Genomic DNA, 14,945 nt, shown 5'->3' on the forward strand with positions numbered 1-14,945 from the left:
ACTTTTCCATAATGTTCAAACGTGTTATAAAAGCAAATTGATCACAACTGTACAAAACTCAAGACCAATTTATAATCAGTCTCTTCTATATAATAATGAGTAACTATTTTTATCTCTAAAAATATTTGCCAAAGACAGCTTTTATAATTTCACCAATAGTAATAATAATAGATGGTCAAAGGCCAAACATCTAATTCAAAGGTCTGTACTCGAAAATCGGCACACAATATTTGCAGTCAGTGGGTATTTGAGTTTACTAATGAGATTGCTGAATGTTTACCTACTTCTTTTCTGTAGGTACCACAAATTTGAATTTTAAACATATGTCTGTTATTTTGAAGGACAATTGCAACATATTAATAAAGAACAAAATTTGGGGCATACTCTGGTCATTAAATATTAAATGAAAAGTCCATGAACAATGATAGAAAAATTACATAAAATATTTGAAATTGATGGGGATTCCAAATAAATCATGACATTGCTTTAATTTGGATTTAATGGGCCTTGTTTATAAAGTTGTTTTCAATGGAATCTTCCAGATATCTATTTTTGACAGTAACAAAACATGGTGTGTTAGACATAGGTCAGTCATTTTGTAGGGCAATCCTAACAAATGAATAAAGGAATAGTTTGCACAATCTACGGATGCAAAATATTGTCAATTGTTCAGTTGTATCTGTGGCAAAAGCCATAGGCCCTGATTCACAAAGCATTTTCCAATGTGGTTTCCCATTGAGCAATCTTTTGTGAATCAGGCTGCGAATGTCTCACTATTTTGTTTTTATCACTTCAAGCAATGTCACATCCACATTTATGGAAATTAATTTCCAAAATGTATGAGGAAATGGATGCTGATTTTTCAACATGCTGATGTATTTCACATTTCAATATTGATAGTCACATTTGTTGGTGCCCACGACCATTGAAAGACCTACTTCCTGTGCTTGGTGCACCTGTTGTAACTTGAGTAGTACCAGAGGTTTCAGTGGGTGGAGGCGCTGTTGCTAGATAAAAAGATGGATTTTAATCAGCAAATGGCTACAAGTGTATCAATGTTTCATAACTATTTTCCAAAATAATATCTTCAATACTTTAGGAAAATATTTGACATGTGGTTCTGAACTATCTATTTAGCTGCCATCTGTTGTACCCAATACTTTCAGTTTATTAAAGGTAAGACATTCTATGGCAATACATGTTTGTTATATTCTTTTCTACTTACAGTTCTCTCCATACTATAAAATGTCCTAAATACCAATAGCTTCCAATGCATTATCTTCATCAAGTTAGGCCTTGTCATTTATACATTCATGGAAATTAATTTCCAAACTGTGCTAGAAAATGAAGGCGCATTTTCTAACTTGCACGACTATTTTAGATTTTGTTCATATTTGTATTTTGCTAATGAGCATAAATAATGAATAACATACTTCCTATGTTAGGTGGACCTGTAGATACTTTATTGATTCCAGAGGTTTCCAGAGACACAGTTGCTTGATATAAGATGGATTGTAATCAGAGAATGGCTAAATATGTGTACAGTTTCATATTTTTAAATAAACAATCAACACTCTTCCATAATGTTCAAAAGTGTTATAAAAGCAAATTGATCACAACTGTACAAAACCCAGGACCAATTTATAATTACTCTGTTCTATATAGTAATGACTAACTAGTTGTATCTCTAAAAATATTTGCCAAAGACAGCTTTTATAATTTCACCATAGTAATAATAATAAATGGTCAACGGCCAAACATCTAATTCAAAGGTCTACACTCAAAAATCGGCACACAATATTTACAGTCAGTGGGTATTTGAGTTTACTAATGAGATTGCTGAATGTTGACCTACTTCTTTTCTATAGGTACCACACATTTGTATTTTAGACATAGATCTGTTATTTTGAAGGAGGCTTGCAATAAATGAATAAAGAACAAATATTTGGGGAAAACTCTGGTCATTAAATATTAAATGAAAAGTCCATGAACAATGGTAGAAAAATTACATAAAATATTTGCAATTGATGGGGATTCAAAATAAATAATGACATTGCTTTCATTTGGATATAATGGGCCTTGTTTATAAAGTTGTTTTCAATGGAATCTTGCAGATATCTATTTTTGACCGTAACACAACATGGTGTGTTAGATATAGGTCAGTCCTTTTGCAGGACAATCCTAACAAATGAATAAAGGAATAGTTTGCACAATCTACGGATGTTAAATATTGTCATTTGTTCAGTTGTATCTGTGGCAAAAGCCGTGGGCCCCGATTCACAAAGCATTTTCCAATGTGGTTTCCCATTGAACAATCTTTTGTGAATCAGGCCGAGAATGTTCTCCCTATTTCATTTTTATCAGTTGAAGCAATGTCACATCCACATTTGTGGAAATGAATTTCCAAAATGTATGAGGGAATGGATGCTGATTTTTAGACATGGTGATGTATTTCACATTTCAATATTAATAGTCATATTTGTTGGTGACCACTACCATTGAAAGACCTACTTCCTGTGCTTGGCGGACCTGTTGAGACTTGAGTGGTACCAGAGGTTTCAGTGGGTGGAGGCACTGTTGCTAGATAAAAAGATGGATTTTAATCAGAAAATGGCTACAAGTGTAAAGATGTTTCATAACTATTTTCCAAAATAATATCTTGAATACTTTTAGAAAATATTTGTTATTATGTGGTTTTGAGCTATGGATCTAGCTGTCATCTGTCGCACCCAATCCTTTCAGTTTATTAAATGTAAGATATTCTATAGCAATACATTTTTGTTAAATTCTTTTTTAGTTACAGTTCTCCCCATACCATAAAATGTTTTAAATACCAATATCTTCCAATGCATTATCTTCATCAATTTAAGCCTTGTCATTTCCACATCTATGGAAATCAATTTCCAAACTGTGATAGAAAATGAAGGCACATTTTCTAACTTGCATGATTATTTTTGATTTTGTTGATATTTTTATTTTGCTAATGAGCATACATAATGAATAACACATCCTGTGCTAGGTGGACCTGTAGATACTTCAGTGACTCTAGAGGTTTCCCGGAGACTAAGGGGCTGATTCATGGAATTGTTTGCAGCAAAAAACAGTGATTTGTGCGCCATTCTGCCTGCAAATCCCTGTTTAACAAATGGGGATATGCAGGCAGAATGGCACACAAATCCCTGTTTTCCGGCACAATTAATTCCATGAATCAGCCCCACAGTTGCTTGATAAAAGATGGATTGTAATCAGAGACTCGATAAATATGTATACATGTTTCAAACTTTGAAATAAACCATCAACACTCTTCCATAATGTTAAAAAGTGTTATAAAAGTAAATTGATCACAACTATACAAAACAAAAGTCCAATTTTTAATAATTTTCTTCTAAATAACAATGACTAACTTTTTTACCTGAAAAAATATTTGCCAAAGACAGCTTTTATAATTTCACCATTAGTAATAATAATAAATGGGTGAAGGCCAAATATCTAATTAAAAGGTCTAGACTGGAAAATTGACATACATTATTGGCAGTCAGTGGGTATTTGAGTTTGCTAATGACGTTGCTGAATGTTGACCTACTTATTTTCTGCAGGTACCACACATTTGTATTTTAAACAAAGGTTTGTTATTCATAAGGAGGCTTCCAACAAATTAATAAAGGACTGATATTTGGGGTTAACCGAAAAATGTTAGAAAAATTACATGAAATATTTACATTTAATGGAGATTTAAAATAAATAATGACATAGCTTGAATTTGGATATAATGGAATCTTGCAGATATCTATTTTTGACAGGAACAAAACATGGTGTGTTAGACATAGGTCAGTCATTTTGTAGGACAATCCTAACAAATGAATAAAGGAATAGTTTGCAATATCTACAGATGCAAAATAATGTTATTTGTTCAATTGTCCCTGTGCCAAATGTCCTAGGCCTTGATTAACAAAGCATTTTCCAACGTGGTTTCCCGTTGAAACATCTTTTGTGAATCAGGCCCAACATATTCTGACTATTTCGTTTTTATCACGTCAAGCAATGTCACATCAACATTTATGGAAATTTATTTCCAAAATGTATGAGATAATGGATGCTGATTTTTAAACATGCTGATCTATTGCACATTTCAATATTAATAGTCACATTTGTTGGTGACCACAACGATTGAATGACCTACTTCCTGTGCTTGGTGGACCTGCTGTAACTTGAGCAGTACCAGGGGTTTCAGTGGGTGGAGGCGCTGTTGCTAGATAAAAAGATGGATTTTAATCAGCAAACGGCTACAAGTGTATCAATGTTTCATAACTATTTTCAAAATTAATATATTCAATACTTTAGGAAAATATTTGACATGTGGTTTTGAACTATGTATTTAGCTGTCATCTGTTGTACCCAATCCTTTCAGTTTATCAAAGGTAAGACATTCTATGGCAATACATTTTTGTTATATTCTTTTCTAGTTACCGTTCTCTCCATACCATTAAATGTCCTAAATACCAATATATTCCAATACATTATCTTCATCAAGTTAAGCCTTGTCATTACCACATTTTTCGAAATTAATTTCCAAACTGTGCTAGAAAATGAAGGCGCATTTTCTAACTTGCACGACTATTTTAGATTTTGTTCATATTTGTATTTTGCTAATGAGCATAAATAATGAATAACATACTTCCTATGCTAGGTGGACCTGTAGATACTTTATTGATTCCAGAGGTTTCCAGAGACACAGTTGCTTGATATAAGATGGATTGTAATCAGAGAATGGCTAAATAAGTATACAGTTTCATACTTTTAAATAAACAATCAACACTCTTCCATAATGTTCAAAAGTGCTATGAAAGCAAATTGATCACAACTGTACAAAACCCAAGACCAATTTATAATCACTCTCTTCTATATAATAATGACTATTTTTTATCTCTAAAAATATTTGCCTTCACTGGAAAATTGGCAATAAAATATTTGAAGTCAGTGGGTATTTGAGTTTACTAATGACATTGCTAAATAGTGACCTACTTCTTTTCTGTAGGTACCTCACATATGTAATGTAAATATAGATCTATTATTTTGAATGAGGCTTCCAACAAATTAATTAAGGAAAGATATTTGGGGCAAACTCTGGTCACTAAATATTCAATTAAAAGTCCATGAAAAATGGTAGAAAAATTACACAAAATAATTACAATTTATGGGGATTTAAAATAAATAATGACATTGCTTGAATTAGGATATAATGGTCCTTGTTTATAATGTTTTCTTCAATGGAATTTTCCAGATATCTATTTCTGACAGTAACAAAACATGATGTGTTAGACATAGGTCAGTCATTTTGTAGGACAATCCTATCAAACGAATAAAGGAATAGTTTGTACAATCTACAGATGCAAAATATAGTTATTTGTTCAATTGTATCTGTGCCGAAATCCATAGGCCCTGATTCACAAAGCTTTTTCCAATGTGGTTTCCCATTGAAAAATCTTTAGTGATTCAAACCCAGAATGTTCTCACTATTTCGGTTTTTTCACTTCAAGCAATGTCGCAGCCACATTTATGGAAATTAATTTCCAAAATGTAAGAGGGAATGGATGCTGATTTTTCAACATGCTGATCTATTTCACATTTCCATATTAACAGTCAGATTTATTGGTGACCACAACCATTGGAAGACCTAATACCTGTGCTTGGTGAACCTGTTGAGACTTGAGTGGTAGCAGAGGTTTCAGTGGGTGAAGGCACTGTTGCAAGATAAAAAGATGGATTTTAATCAGAAAATGGCTATAAGTGTATAGATGTTTCATAACTATTTTCCAAAATAATATCTTCATTATTTTTGGAAAATATTTGACATTATGTGTTTTAGAACTATGGCTTTAGCTGCCATTTGTTGTACCCAATCCTTTCAGTTTATTAAAGGTAAGACATTCTACGGCAATACATTTTTGTTATATTATTTTCTAGTTACTGTTCTCTCCATCTCTAAATATCTTTATTTATAGATCTGCATCTGTAACAAAGAGGGAGAGAAGCCAATGTGTACTAACTACTTATTTTGTTTTTCATGACAAGCAATGTCATGTACACATTTATGGAAATGAGTTTCCAATGTGTGTGAATACATGGATCATTTTAAAACATGCAGAACTATTTGAATATTTGTTGTCAATATCCACATTTGATGATAACTCAAATCATTCCTTGGATGACATACTTCCTGTGCTAGATGGCCCTGTAGAGACTTGAGTGGTTCCAGTAGTTTCCGTGGCTGAAGAGACTGTTGCTAGATGGAATGATACATTGTAATCAGAGAATGTCTAAAAGGTTGTACAGGCTTCAAATATTTTCTTAATACCTTTCTTGGAATGTATTTGCCATACATGAAGAATTTAACTAAATAATGGTATGACTGAAATGTGCATCTAGAACTAATTTGACTGAACCAAATCTTAGCAGGTTATCTACAGGTCAGTTCTTGTCTAGAAACATTTTAACTAATAAAGAAACAAAACCCATTCTGGCAAACAAACAGCTATGAAATTTCATGCCAAAAATTGACGAAATATTAATATCTCCCAATTATCTATTTTCTATCATTATCTATTTTCATCACTTGATTTGTGAATCATTTCCGCTGGCTTTTGGCAGAGATTATAGATACTTGAGATATTTGCATATTTCTTACAAAGTATTTACCATTTTTGAGGATTGAAACTGAGAAATGGTATGACTGAAATGGGGATCTAGCCCTAATTTGACTTAATCAAAACTTAGCAGGTTAGCTGCAGGTCTGTGCTTGTGAAGGACATGTTAACAAATAAAGAAAGAAAATGCATTCTGGCCAGCAAATAGCTGTGAAATGTCTCCTGATGCTCAGTTCTGTGTATGGCTGACCAAATATCAGTATCTCCCAATTATCTATTTTCATCACTTTAATGCCATTTCCATGTTTATGCTAATCTATTTCCAAAATGAGCTAGTACATTATGGTGCATTCTAAAACATACATGAATATTTCAGTTCTTGTGGTAAATATTTCACATTTGATAATAATAAACACAATCATTGGAAAACATACTTCCTGTGCTAGGCGGACCTGTAGAGGAGACGTGGGTGATTGCAGTGGTTTCTGTGGATGAAGGCACAGTTGCTAGTGAAATAGATTGATTGGAATCATAGAATGTCTATATGTGTATATATATATATACCTTTATTTTAAATAGAAATTCACTATCTTTTATAATGTTCTTATGAGTTTGATAAGTAAATTAACCACACCTGCTTTAAACATAACATCAATTTCTTATCTCTATTTTCTAGCCCACTCTCCATGACTAATTATTATAAGAAATGAAGTCTGGCTGTGCCAAGCCCTAGCTCTACATGAAGGTTGAGATAAACTTTGAATTACCACTAGAGCCTTACTTAGGAAGTACCATTAAAATAAGCAAACAAAATGTGAAGTTTAATTCATGACATTCCAGCATTTCCACCATGCATATGAAATTATCTAACATTCTCACCAAGATCCTCTTTGTCGTTCCCTCTCCTGACCTACGGACCCCACATATGGTCTCCGTTCTCACCCCTTTCTCCTCCTCTCCCATTAATGGTGGCACTCGGTGGGAGGACCTCTTGGCCTCCCTCCACTTCTCGAAGACCATCATTAATGTCTATCTCAATGGCACTGTCTTGGTCCAGGGACCGCAGCCTAATCTCCTTTTTGATAGGCGTATCTAGCATTTTATAAAGATCCTTCCTTCTACCATCACTCCTACTAGAACTTCTCTGGTGCCTCTGCCACCTCCTTCTGCCACCGCCTCTCTGGCACACTCCTCCTCCTCTCTGGCTACTATGCCACTTCCTTCTACCACCTCTGCCCACTCTCGGGCCATTTTTACCACTTCCGCAGGGCGTACCTCAAGCCTGTACCCCAGTATGGAAATCTTTCAAATGTGGCAACGTGCTCCATGTCACTACTCTCAACTCTCACTCTGCTGTCAAACACTCCTCTGACATCTGCCATCTCCTTGAAGAACTTGGCCTGGATGTCCTCCCTCTCAGCGAGACATGGCTCACGTCCAGCTCCGTCACAAACCTCTCCCAACCTAGATCCAACTGCCCCAGAGGTGGAGTAGCTCTGATCTTTCCTGAGTGGGTCCCTGCTTCTGTCATCCCTACACAGGCCTACATCTCCTTTGTATGTCTGGTCTGGTCTACATGCTCTCCATCTCCCCTGGTCTCTTTCGGACTGCGGCCACCATCTACAGGCCACATGGCCAGTTAACCCTCTTCCTCTCTGAGTGGGTTGACCTCTACTCTTCTATCCTTGCATCTACCCCTCAACTTCTCTTCCTCTGAGACCTCAACATCCACCTGGATACTTTTAATCCATTCCATTCTAATCTCTGGTCTGAGACACTCTGCCGTGCATACCTTGGATGTTATCTCCTCAGACATCTCTCTCTCGAACCCTATAACCCCTGCACTCTCTTGGACTGACAACTTTCTGCTCTCCTCACACCTGAAGCTCTTTGTACCCCAGGCTAAGCCCACCCCAGCACTGCCAACTAACTGTTCAGTCATTCGTCCCATGAAGCGTGTGCCAGTTGATTACTTTGCTCCTAATATGCCTGCGGCTAACTCACACTCTGACACAGCGCTCTCTAACCTTCACCTTTCTATCTCCAATGCTCTGGACGTCCTTGCCCCTGTCATGAGAATCCATCTGAAGTGCCTCCAAGTGCAACTGTTGGTTTGACTCTGTATGACTCTGACCTTGCCGCCTTGAAATGCAAGTGTAGGGTGGCTGAGAGGAAGTGGAGGCCATGGAACGCATCCTCTGACAAACTGGCGGGCCGTCTGCTCCAAAGGCAATACAGACTCTCTGTTCTGTCAAAGAAGAGAGTCCACATCCAGGCTTGCATCACTGCAGCCTCTAATAACACAGCCACACTCCTTAAAATCTGCAAGGAGCTGGACAATCATTCTTCCACCTCACCTGTTCTCTCCCAGGCCCTCTGTATGGCTCTGGCTTCTCACTTCACCACTAAAACTCAGTACATCCTGTACTCTCTCTCCTCCTACTTTCCATTTACCTCACTCAGCCCCCTTCTGGTTGCCTCTCTCTCTCCTCCTCCTTTCTCCTCTTTCTCTCCAACTACACCTGACGATGTTTCCACACAAGTCCGAACTATGAAAGTGTCCTCCAAGCAGGTGCTCCCCTGCTGCTCCAGAACCTTCAAGGACTACATTGTCACCCTTGCTCCAGCCTTGGCCGATTTCTGCAACCACTTTTTTGCCACTGGAACCTTCCCCTCTCTCCTCAAGCACTCCGGTGTGCACCACCTCCTTAAAAAGCCTTCGGCCGATCCTACCTGTCTGGCAATCTATCGCTCGATCTCTATCATTCCTTTCCTGGGTAAACTCCTGGAAAAGCTTGCCATCTTCCAGCTTTCTCCCCACATTGAATCTGTTGTTTGTCTCCATGACCATTAGTCTGGCTTCAGAGCAGCCAGAAGCATGGAAACTGCTCTCCTGAACACCTGTGAAGATCTGCTCACTAATCTCAATTCTAGCCTGCCTTCTATCCTCATCCTTCTTGACCTTTCCTCTGCTTTTACACGGTCAATCACGCCATCCTGATCAATCAACTCCGTGAGTACCTGGGCATCACAGATCAGGCCTTGGAGTGGTTGACCTCCTTCCTCCTGGCCCAACCCTCCCAGGTCCATCTTGGGTCCTTTCTTTCCATCAACTCTCTCTCTCCACATGTGGTGTTCCCCAGGGCTCTAACCTCTCACCCTTGCTCTTTAATGTCTACTTGCCCCTTTGGCCAACCTGATCTCCACCTTCTCTTCTAAGTTTCAGTGTTATGCAGGCTCCCCCTCAGCCTCCTCTCCTCTCTCGCTCATTCCTGACTGTCTATCCGCAATTCAGGATTGGTGCACCTCCAACGATCTCTGCCTTATTGCCACTAAGACTGAGATCCTTCTCATTGGGATCCCTACTCCAGCTTTCCCTCTCTCACTTTGGCTGACCTCCTTGGGCCCTCTTCCCTCGCCTTCCTGTGAGGCAATAAACCTGGGTGTCATCTCCGACTCCACTCTATCCTTCACTCCTCACATCACAGAACTGTCCAAGAAGGCCCACTACCAGCTGCATCTCCTCAGAGGTATTGTTCCTTTTCTCACTTTCTCACAAAAGCTCACTCTCTCCAGAGCCCTAGTTTTCCCAAGGCTGGACTACTGCAAAAGCTTCTTTCTCAATCTGCCTTCTTCTACTCTCTGCCCTCTGCAATTAATCCAGAACAGGACTGCAAGACTTGTCCTTGGCCTCAGGCCCAGGGACCGTATCTCTCCAGCCCCCGAAATATCTCCTCTGGCTTGCGGTGGCCGCAAGGATCAAGTTCAAGACCCTCTGCATCGTCGACAAGGCTTTCTGGGGCCAGGGCTCACATGAAATCCAACTCTCTCTTCCAAAATACCTTCCTGTTTGAGCCCTTTGCTTAGCTACCTCAAACTCTCTGAGGGTCGGACACTTCTCAATGCAGAGAGTGGGGTGTATATCTCTATCCTCTGCAGGTGCCTCCCCTGGAATCTCCTCCCTGCTCCTCTCAAACTTGAGCTGGACCACCTAAAGTTCCAGAATCAGCTCTAGACCTTCCCTTTCTTCTCTGTTTTCTGTCTCTCTCTCCCCTGCTGACCTACCTGTCTGCTGTGCCCACAGGTTTCATGGCTACCCACAGCTGCTCACTGGGTACCAGGCTCCTCCATGATCAGTCTCCCCTGCATTGACTGTGTGCTTAGCACACACTTAAGGGCTGTAACTGTAACCCTATAGTCTCCTGCCTCCTTGCACTTTACCCAGCGCAAAAATGCCTGATTGCACTTCCGCCTTCCTCTCTCTGGCTGCACTTACTGTGAGCAATGCTGTCTGATTGCACTTACTCCTTCCCTCTCCCTGGCATTTGCCCTCTCTCCCTTGCCCCTGCACTTTGCTTTGTCACACTTGCACAATATGAATGACACAAGGCCTAGTAAGATTGTTCGTCCTGCCTCCCTCTGTCTCCCCTCCCTTGTCGCTCCTAGAAACACTTGTGTACAGGTGCATTATAAATGACATATATCATATAATTTCACTTAAATAAAATTTTGTTCGAAATTGAATTCGGAAAATATATGATTTTCATTAACCAACATTCAGGATATATTTAATGAATTCCAGTTACTGCACATCAAAGTAACATTAAATCACATTCTGTTCCCTAGTCTGAATGGTTACCACAGAATACATGCTTGTGCCGCCAATATCAGGAAATCACATTTCTGAACAACAGTGTTAACCAGGACCAAATGCATCATTTTCATAGGTTCCAAATTTGAAAATATATCATAAATCCATTAAACAATGCAATTATTTAATCTGTACATATATATTTATTTAAATACCATTTATTTTAAATACTATTTATAACGGCAAAAGAAAAAGCATAATAAATGGCTATTGGAACAATATTTAAAGAACGGTCTATGCACCTGATTTACAAACGTTATTTACAATGGGATTTGCCAATTGAAAAATGCTGTATTAACAGTCCAATATCATTTGTGCCAGTACCAACACATGGTGTACTACACAAAGGTCAGTCCTTTTGTAGGACATGCCTAACAAATGAATAAAGGAAAGATATGTTAGGCAATCTTCATATGCATAATATCACTATTTATTCAATTGTATCTGCACCAAATGACAGATTTCCTGATCCACAATATGTTGTTCAATGAGATTTTCTCATTGAAAAACATATTGTGAATCATAACAAGAATGTTATAACTATATCTTGTATCACTTCAAGCAATGTCTCCTCCACATTCATGGAAAAAAGATTTCCAAAAGGTGTGAGTAAATGGGTTCTGATTTGCAAGATGGTAACGTATTTAATTTTTTTGATGTTAATAGTCACATTTATTTTTGATCATAACCATTGAAATACATACTTCCTGTGCTAGTTGAAACTGTTGGGACTTGAGTGGTTCCAATAGTTTCAGGGGGTGGAGGCACTGTTGCTAGATAAAAAAGACAGATTTTAATCAGAAAATGTCAAAGATTTATAGAACTGTAGGATGTCGTTGATGAAATGTGGATCTGGATTTCATTTATTGTACCCAATCCTGATTTGTTGATATAGGTCAGTCATTTTATACGATAATTTAATAGTTTAAAAAAGGAAAGGCATTCTGCGGTTAGAATATGTTTGTTAAAGGTTTATTTCTGGGATATTATGGTCAGATGCCTGCATGTGTTTTCTCTCTGTTTAGATAACTTTGCATATTTAACATGCTCAATGGGATGCTTTTGAATGGACCTGGATAAATTATGTTACATAAATGCTCATTTTAATGGATATTGCAATTTGAAAATGTATATTTTTGTCAATTAACAACAAGGAAATATAAAATGCATTCCAGTTATAACTGCACATCAAACTAACATTACATCTGATTGTGTGGCCTTTATCAAAGGATACCATAGAATACATCTTTAAGCAACCAAAATTAGGAAAGCACATTTCTGAACAAAAGTACATCATTGGGTACAAAAGATATAGGGGCTGATTCATGGAATTTGTGTGCCGAAAAATGGGGATCTGTGCACCATTGTAACCGCAAATCCCCATTTGTTAAACAGGGATTTGCGGGCAGAACGGCAAACAAATCACTGTTTTTTGGCGCACAAATTCCATGGATCAGCCCCATAATGTTCACATATTCCAAGATTTAAAGAACGCAACTATTTTAATCTATCTAAATGTTTGTAAAAAAAAACATAACATCAAAAGAGAATAAAAAATGGCTAAGGGCAAATAATATAAAGGACGGTCCATATCAGACACATTAAAAATAATACTTGCTATCAATAGGGATTTAAAATGAATAATGGCATTGCTTCAATTTGGGCATAATCAGACTGAGTTACAAATAGTTTTTTAATGGGAATGTCCGATTGAAAAATGCTTTATTAATCAGGCCCAATATCTTTTCTTGCCAGTGCCAAAACATGGTATATCAGAAATAAGTCAGTCATTCTGTAGGACAAATCTAAAAAAAATAATGAAGATATTTTGGCCAATGTATGGAAGCAAACCATTGCTATATGTTCAATAGTATCTCTGCCAAAATCCAGAGGGCCGACTCACCTTTTTTTTTCAATGGGATTTTCCAGTTGAAAAATGCTCTATTAGTCAGGCCCAGAATGTTATAACTATTGTCACTTTCACATTTATGATTAATGGCTTTCCAAAGTGTGTGAGCAGATGTGTGCTGATCGTACAAAATGCACACATACTTTACATTTTTATATTAATAGTGACATTTGTTGGGGACGATAAAAATTGAAAGTCATACTTCCTGTGCTAGGTGGACCTGTTGAGACTTGAATGATTCTAGTAGTTTCAGTGGGTGTAGGTACTGTTGCTAGATAAGAAGATGGATTTTAATCAGAAAATGGCTTGTCAACATCGATGTTTGATAACTATTTGTTTACAAAAATACTTTTTGATAATTTTGGAAAATCTTTGCCATCATTGCGGTTTAAACTGAAGAGTGATGAAATTTGAATCTAGCAATCATTTGCTGTACCAAAACGTGGTATGTTAGATATAGGTCGGCTATTTCTGTGACAGTTTAAGAAAGGAAAGACATTATGTGGTTAAAGAAATCTCGTTATTTCTTTTAGGTACAGTTCCTCTCCATGCCAAAAAATTACCAAATAACAATATCTTCTAATTCCTTATCCTGCCCAATACAAACCATGTCTTTTCCACCTTTAAGGAAATCAATTTCCAAAATGAGCTAATAAATGAAGGCACATTTTCTGTCAAGGATGACTACTTTCAATTATGTGGAGACTATTTCAAATTTACTAGTGAACATACATCCTGTGCTAGGTGAACCTATAGATACTTCAGTGACTTTAGTGGTTTCCAGAGGCACAGTTACTGGATAAAAGATGGATTGCAATAATCACTCATTATTATAGGAACTTAAGTCAGACTGTGCCCAGTCCTTTCTCTGCATGAAAGTACATATAAACAGTCTATTAGCATTACAGACTAAGGGCCTAATTCACAGATGTGTTTTATAATGGCGAAAGCACATTGAAAAACACTCTGAATTAGGGCATTCTTTGGTAATTAGCACAACATGAAAGTCATTATTAAGTGTCTTTGAAATGCAGTGTTTTGCTGTCGATAATAACAGTTTTTGAGTTACATGTTTTTTCATAAGCATCTACTGAACAAAAAGCAAATGTTTGGTGTTCTCCTTTGCTATAGTATGTGTGCAAACTAAGTATCCTTTTTATTATTTTAAAATTATTTTTTAAAGATCAACAGAGCAAATATATATCTATATATATATATATATATATATATATATAGATATATATTTGAAAATATATTTCCAGTTTTATGTGTTTTGGAAGAAAAGTGAAAAGCAATGATTGCTAAGACTCTGGTCATGAATATATTTTTCACAATAAACATTGGCCCTCATTACAACCTTGGCGGAGGACCATGGTGCTATTAGCACCATGGTCCATGCTGCTAAGGTTACGATTCCGCCATGGTGGATGGCGGAATTACCGCCCCATTCCAAGGTGAGTGGGGCGGTAATTCCCCATTCACAATTTGCCCTTCCTCATTCCCATTTTTGCCCCCATAGGGCATAATTAGCTCCAAAGTCCCTTTTCGGGTTGGATTTCTAACGCCTGCTAAAAGCAGGCGTTAAACACCAACCCGCAAAGGGACACTTGTAATCAGGCGTTAAGGGTTAATGGCGCCGACGGCGCCGTTAAACCCTTAACGCCTGAGTTGTAATGAGGGCCATTGCGTTAACACATTTCTTTGGCTATCATGACTTAGGAATTGTGGAAGATGCATTCTC

At 37.5% G+C, this 14,945-nt stretch overlaps 1 protein-coding gene across 50 annotated transcripts in view; it reads right to left on the reverse strand.

Annotated features, from left to right (window-relative positions):
• Nucleotides 1-14,945, reverse strand: part of LOC138513982 (mucin-19) — a 1,848,798-nt gene that overhangs the window by 282,821 nt on the left and 1,551,032 nt on the right. For all 50 annotated transcript variants that reach the window (XM_069629210.1, XM_069629207.1, XM_069629194.1 and 47 more), the window contains 7 exons: nt 12,000-12,068; nt 7,079-7,129; nt 6,215-6,283; nt 5,682-5,741; nt 4,181-4,249; nt 2,512-2,580; nt 939-1,007 (listed from right to left, as the gene is read on the reverse strand). In XM_069629210.1, coding sequence (XP_069485311.1) covers nt 939-1,007; nt 2,512-2,580; nt 4,181-4,249; nt 5,682-5,741; nt 6,215-6,283; nt 7,079-7,129; nt 12,000-12,068 — 456 coding nt within the window. The remainder of the gene's footprint in view (nt 1-938; nt 1,008-2,511; nt 2,581-4,180; nt 4,250-5,681; nt 5,742-6,214; nt 6,284-7,078; nt 7,130-11,999; nt 12,069-14,945) is intronic.

This window comes from Ambystoma mexicanum, chromosome 12 (genome assembly GCF_040938575.1).
Source record: "Ambystoma mexicanum isolate Mex_15411 chromosome 12, UKY_AmexF1_1, whole genome shotgun sequence".
Taxonomy (NCBI): Eukaryota; Metazoa; Chordata; class Amphibia; order Caudata; family Ambystomatidae; genus Ambystoma; species Ambystoma mexicanum.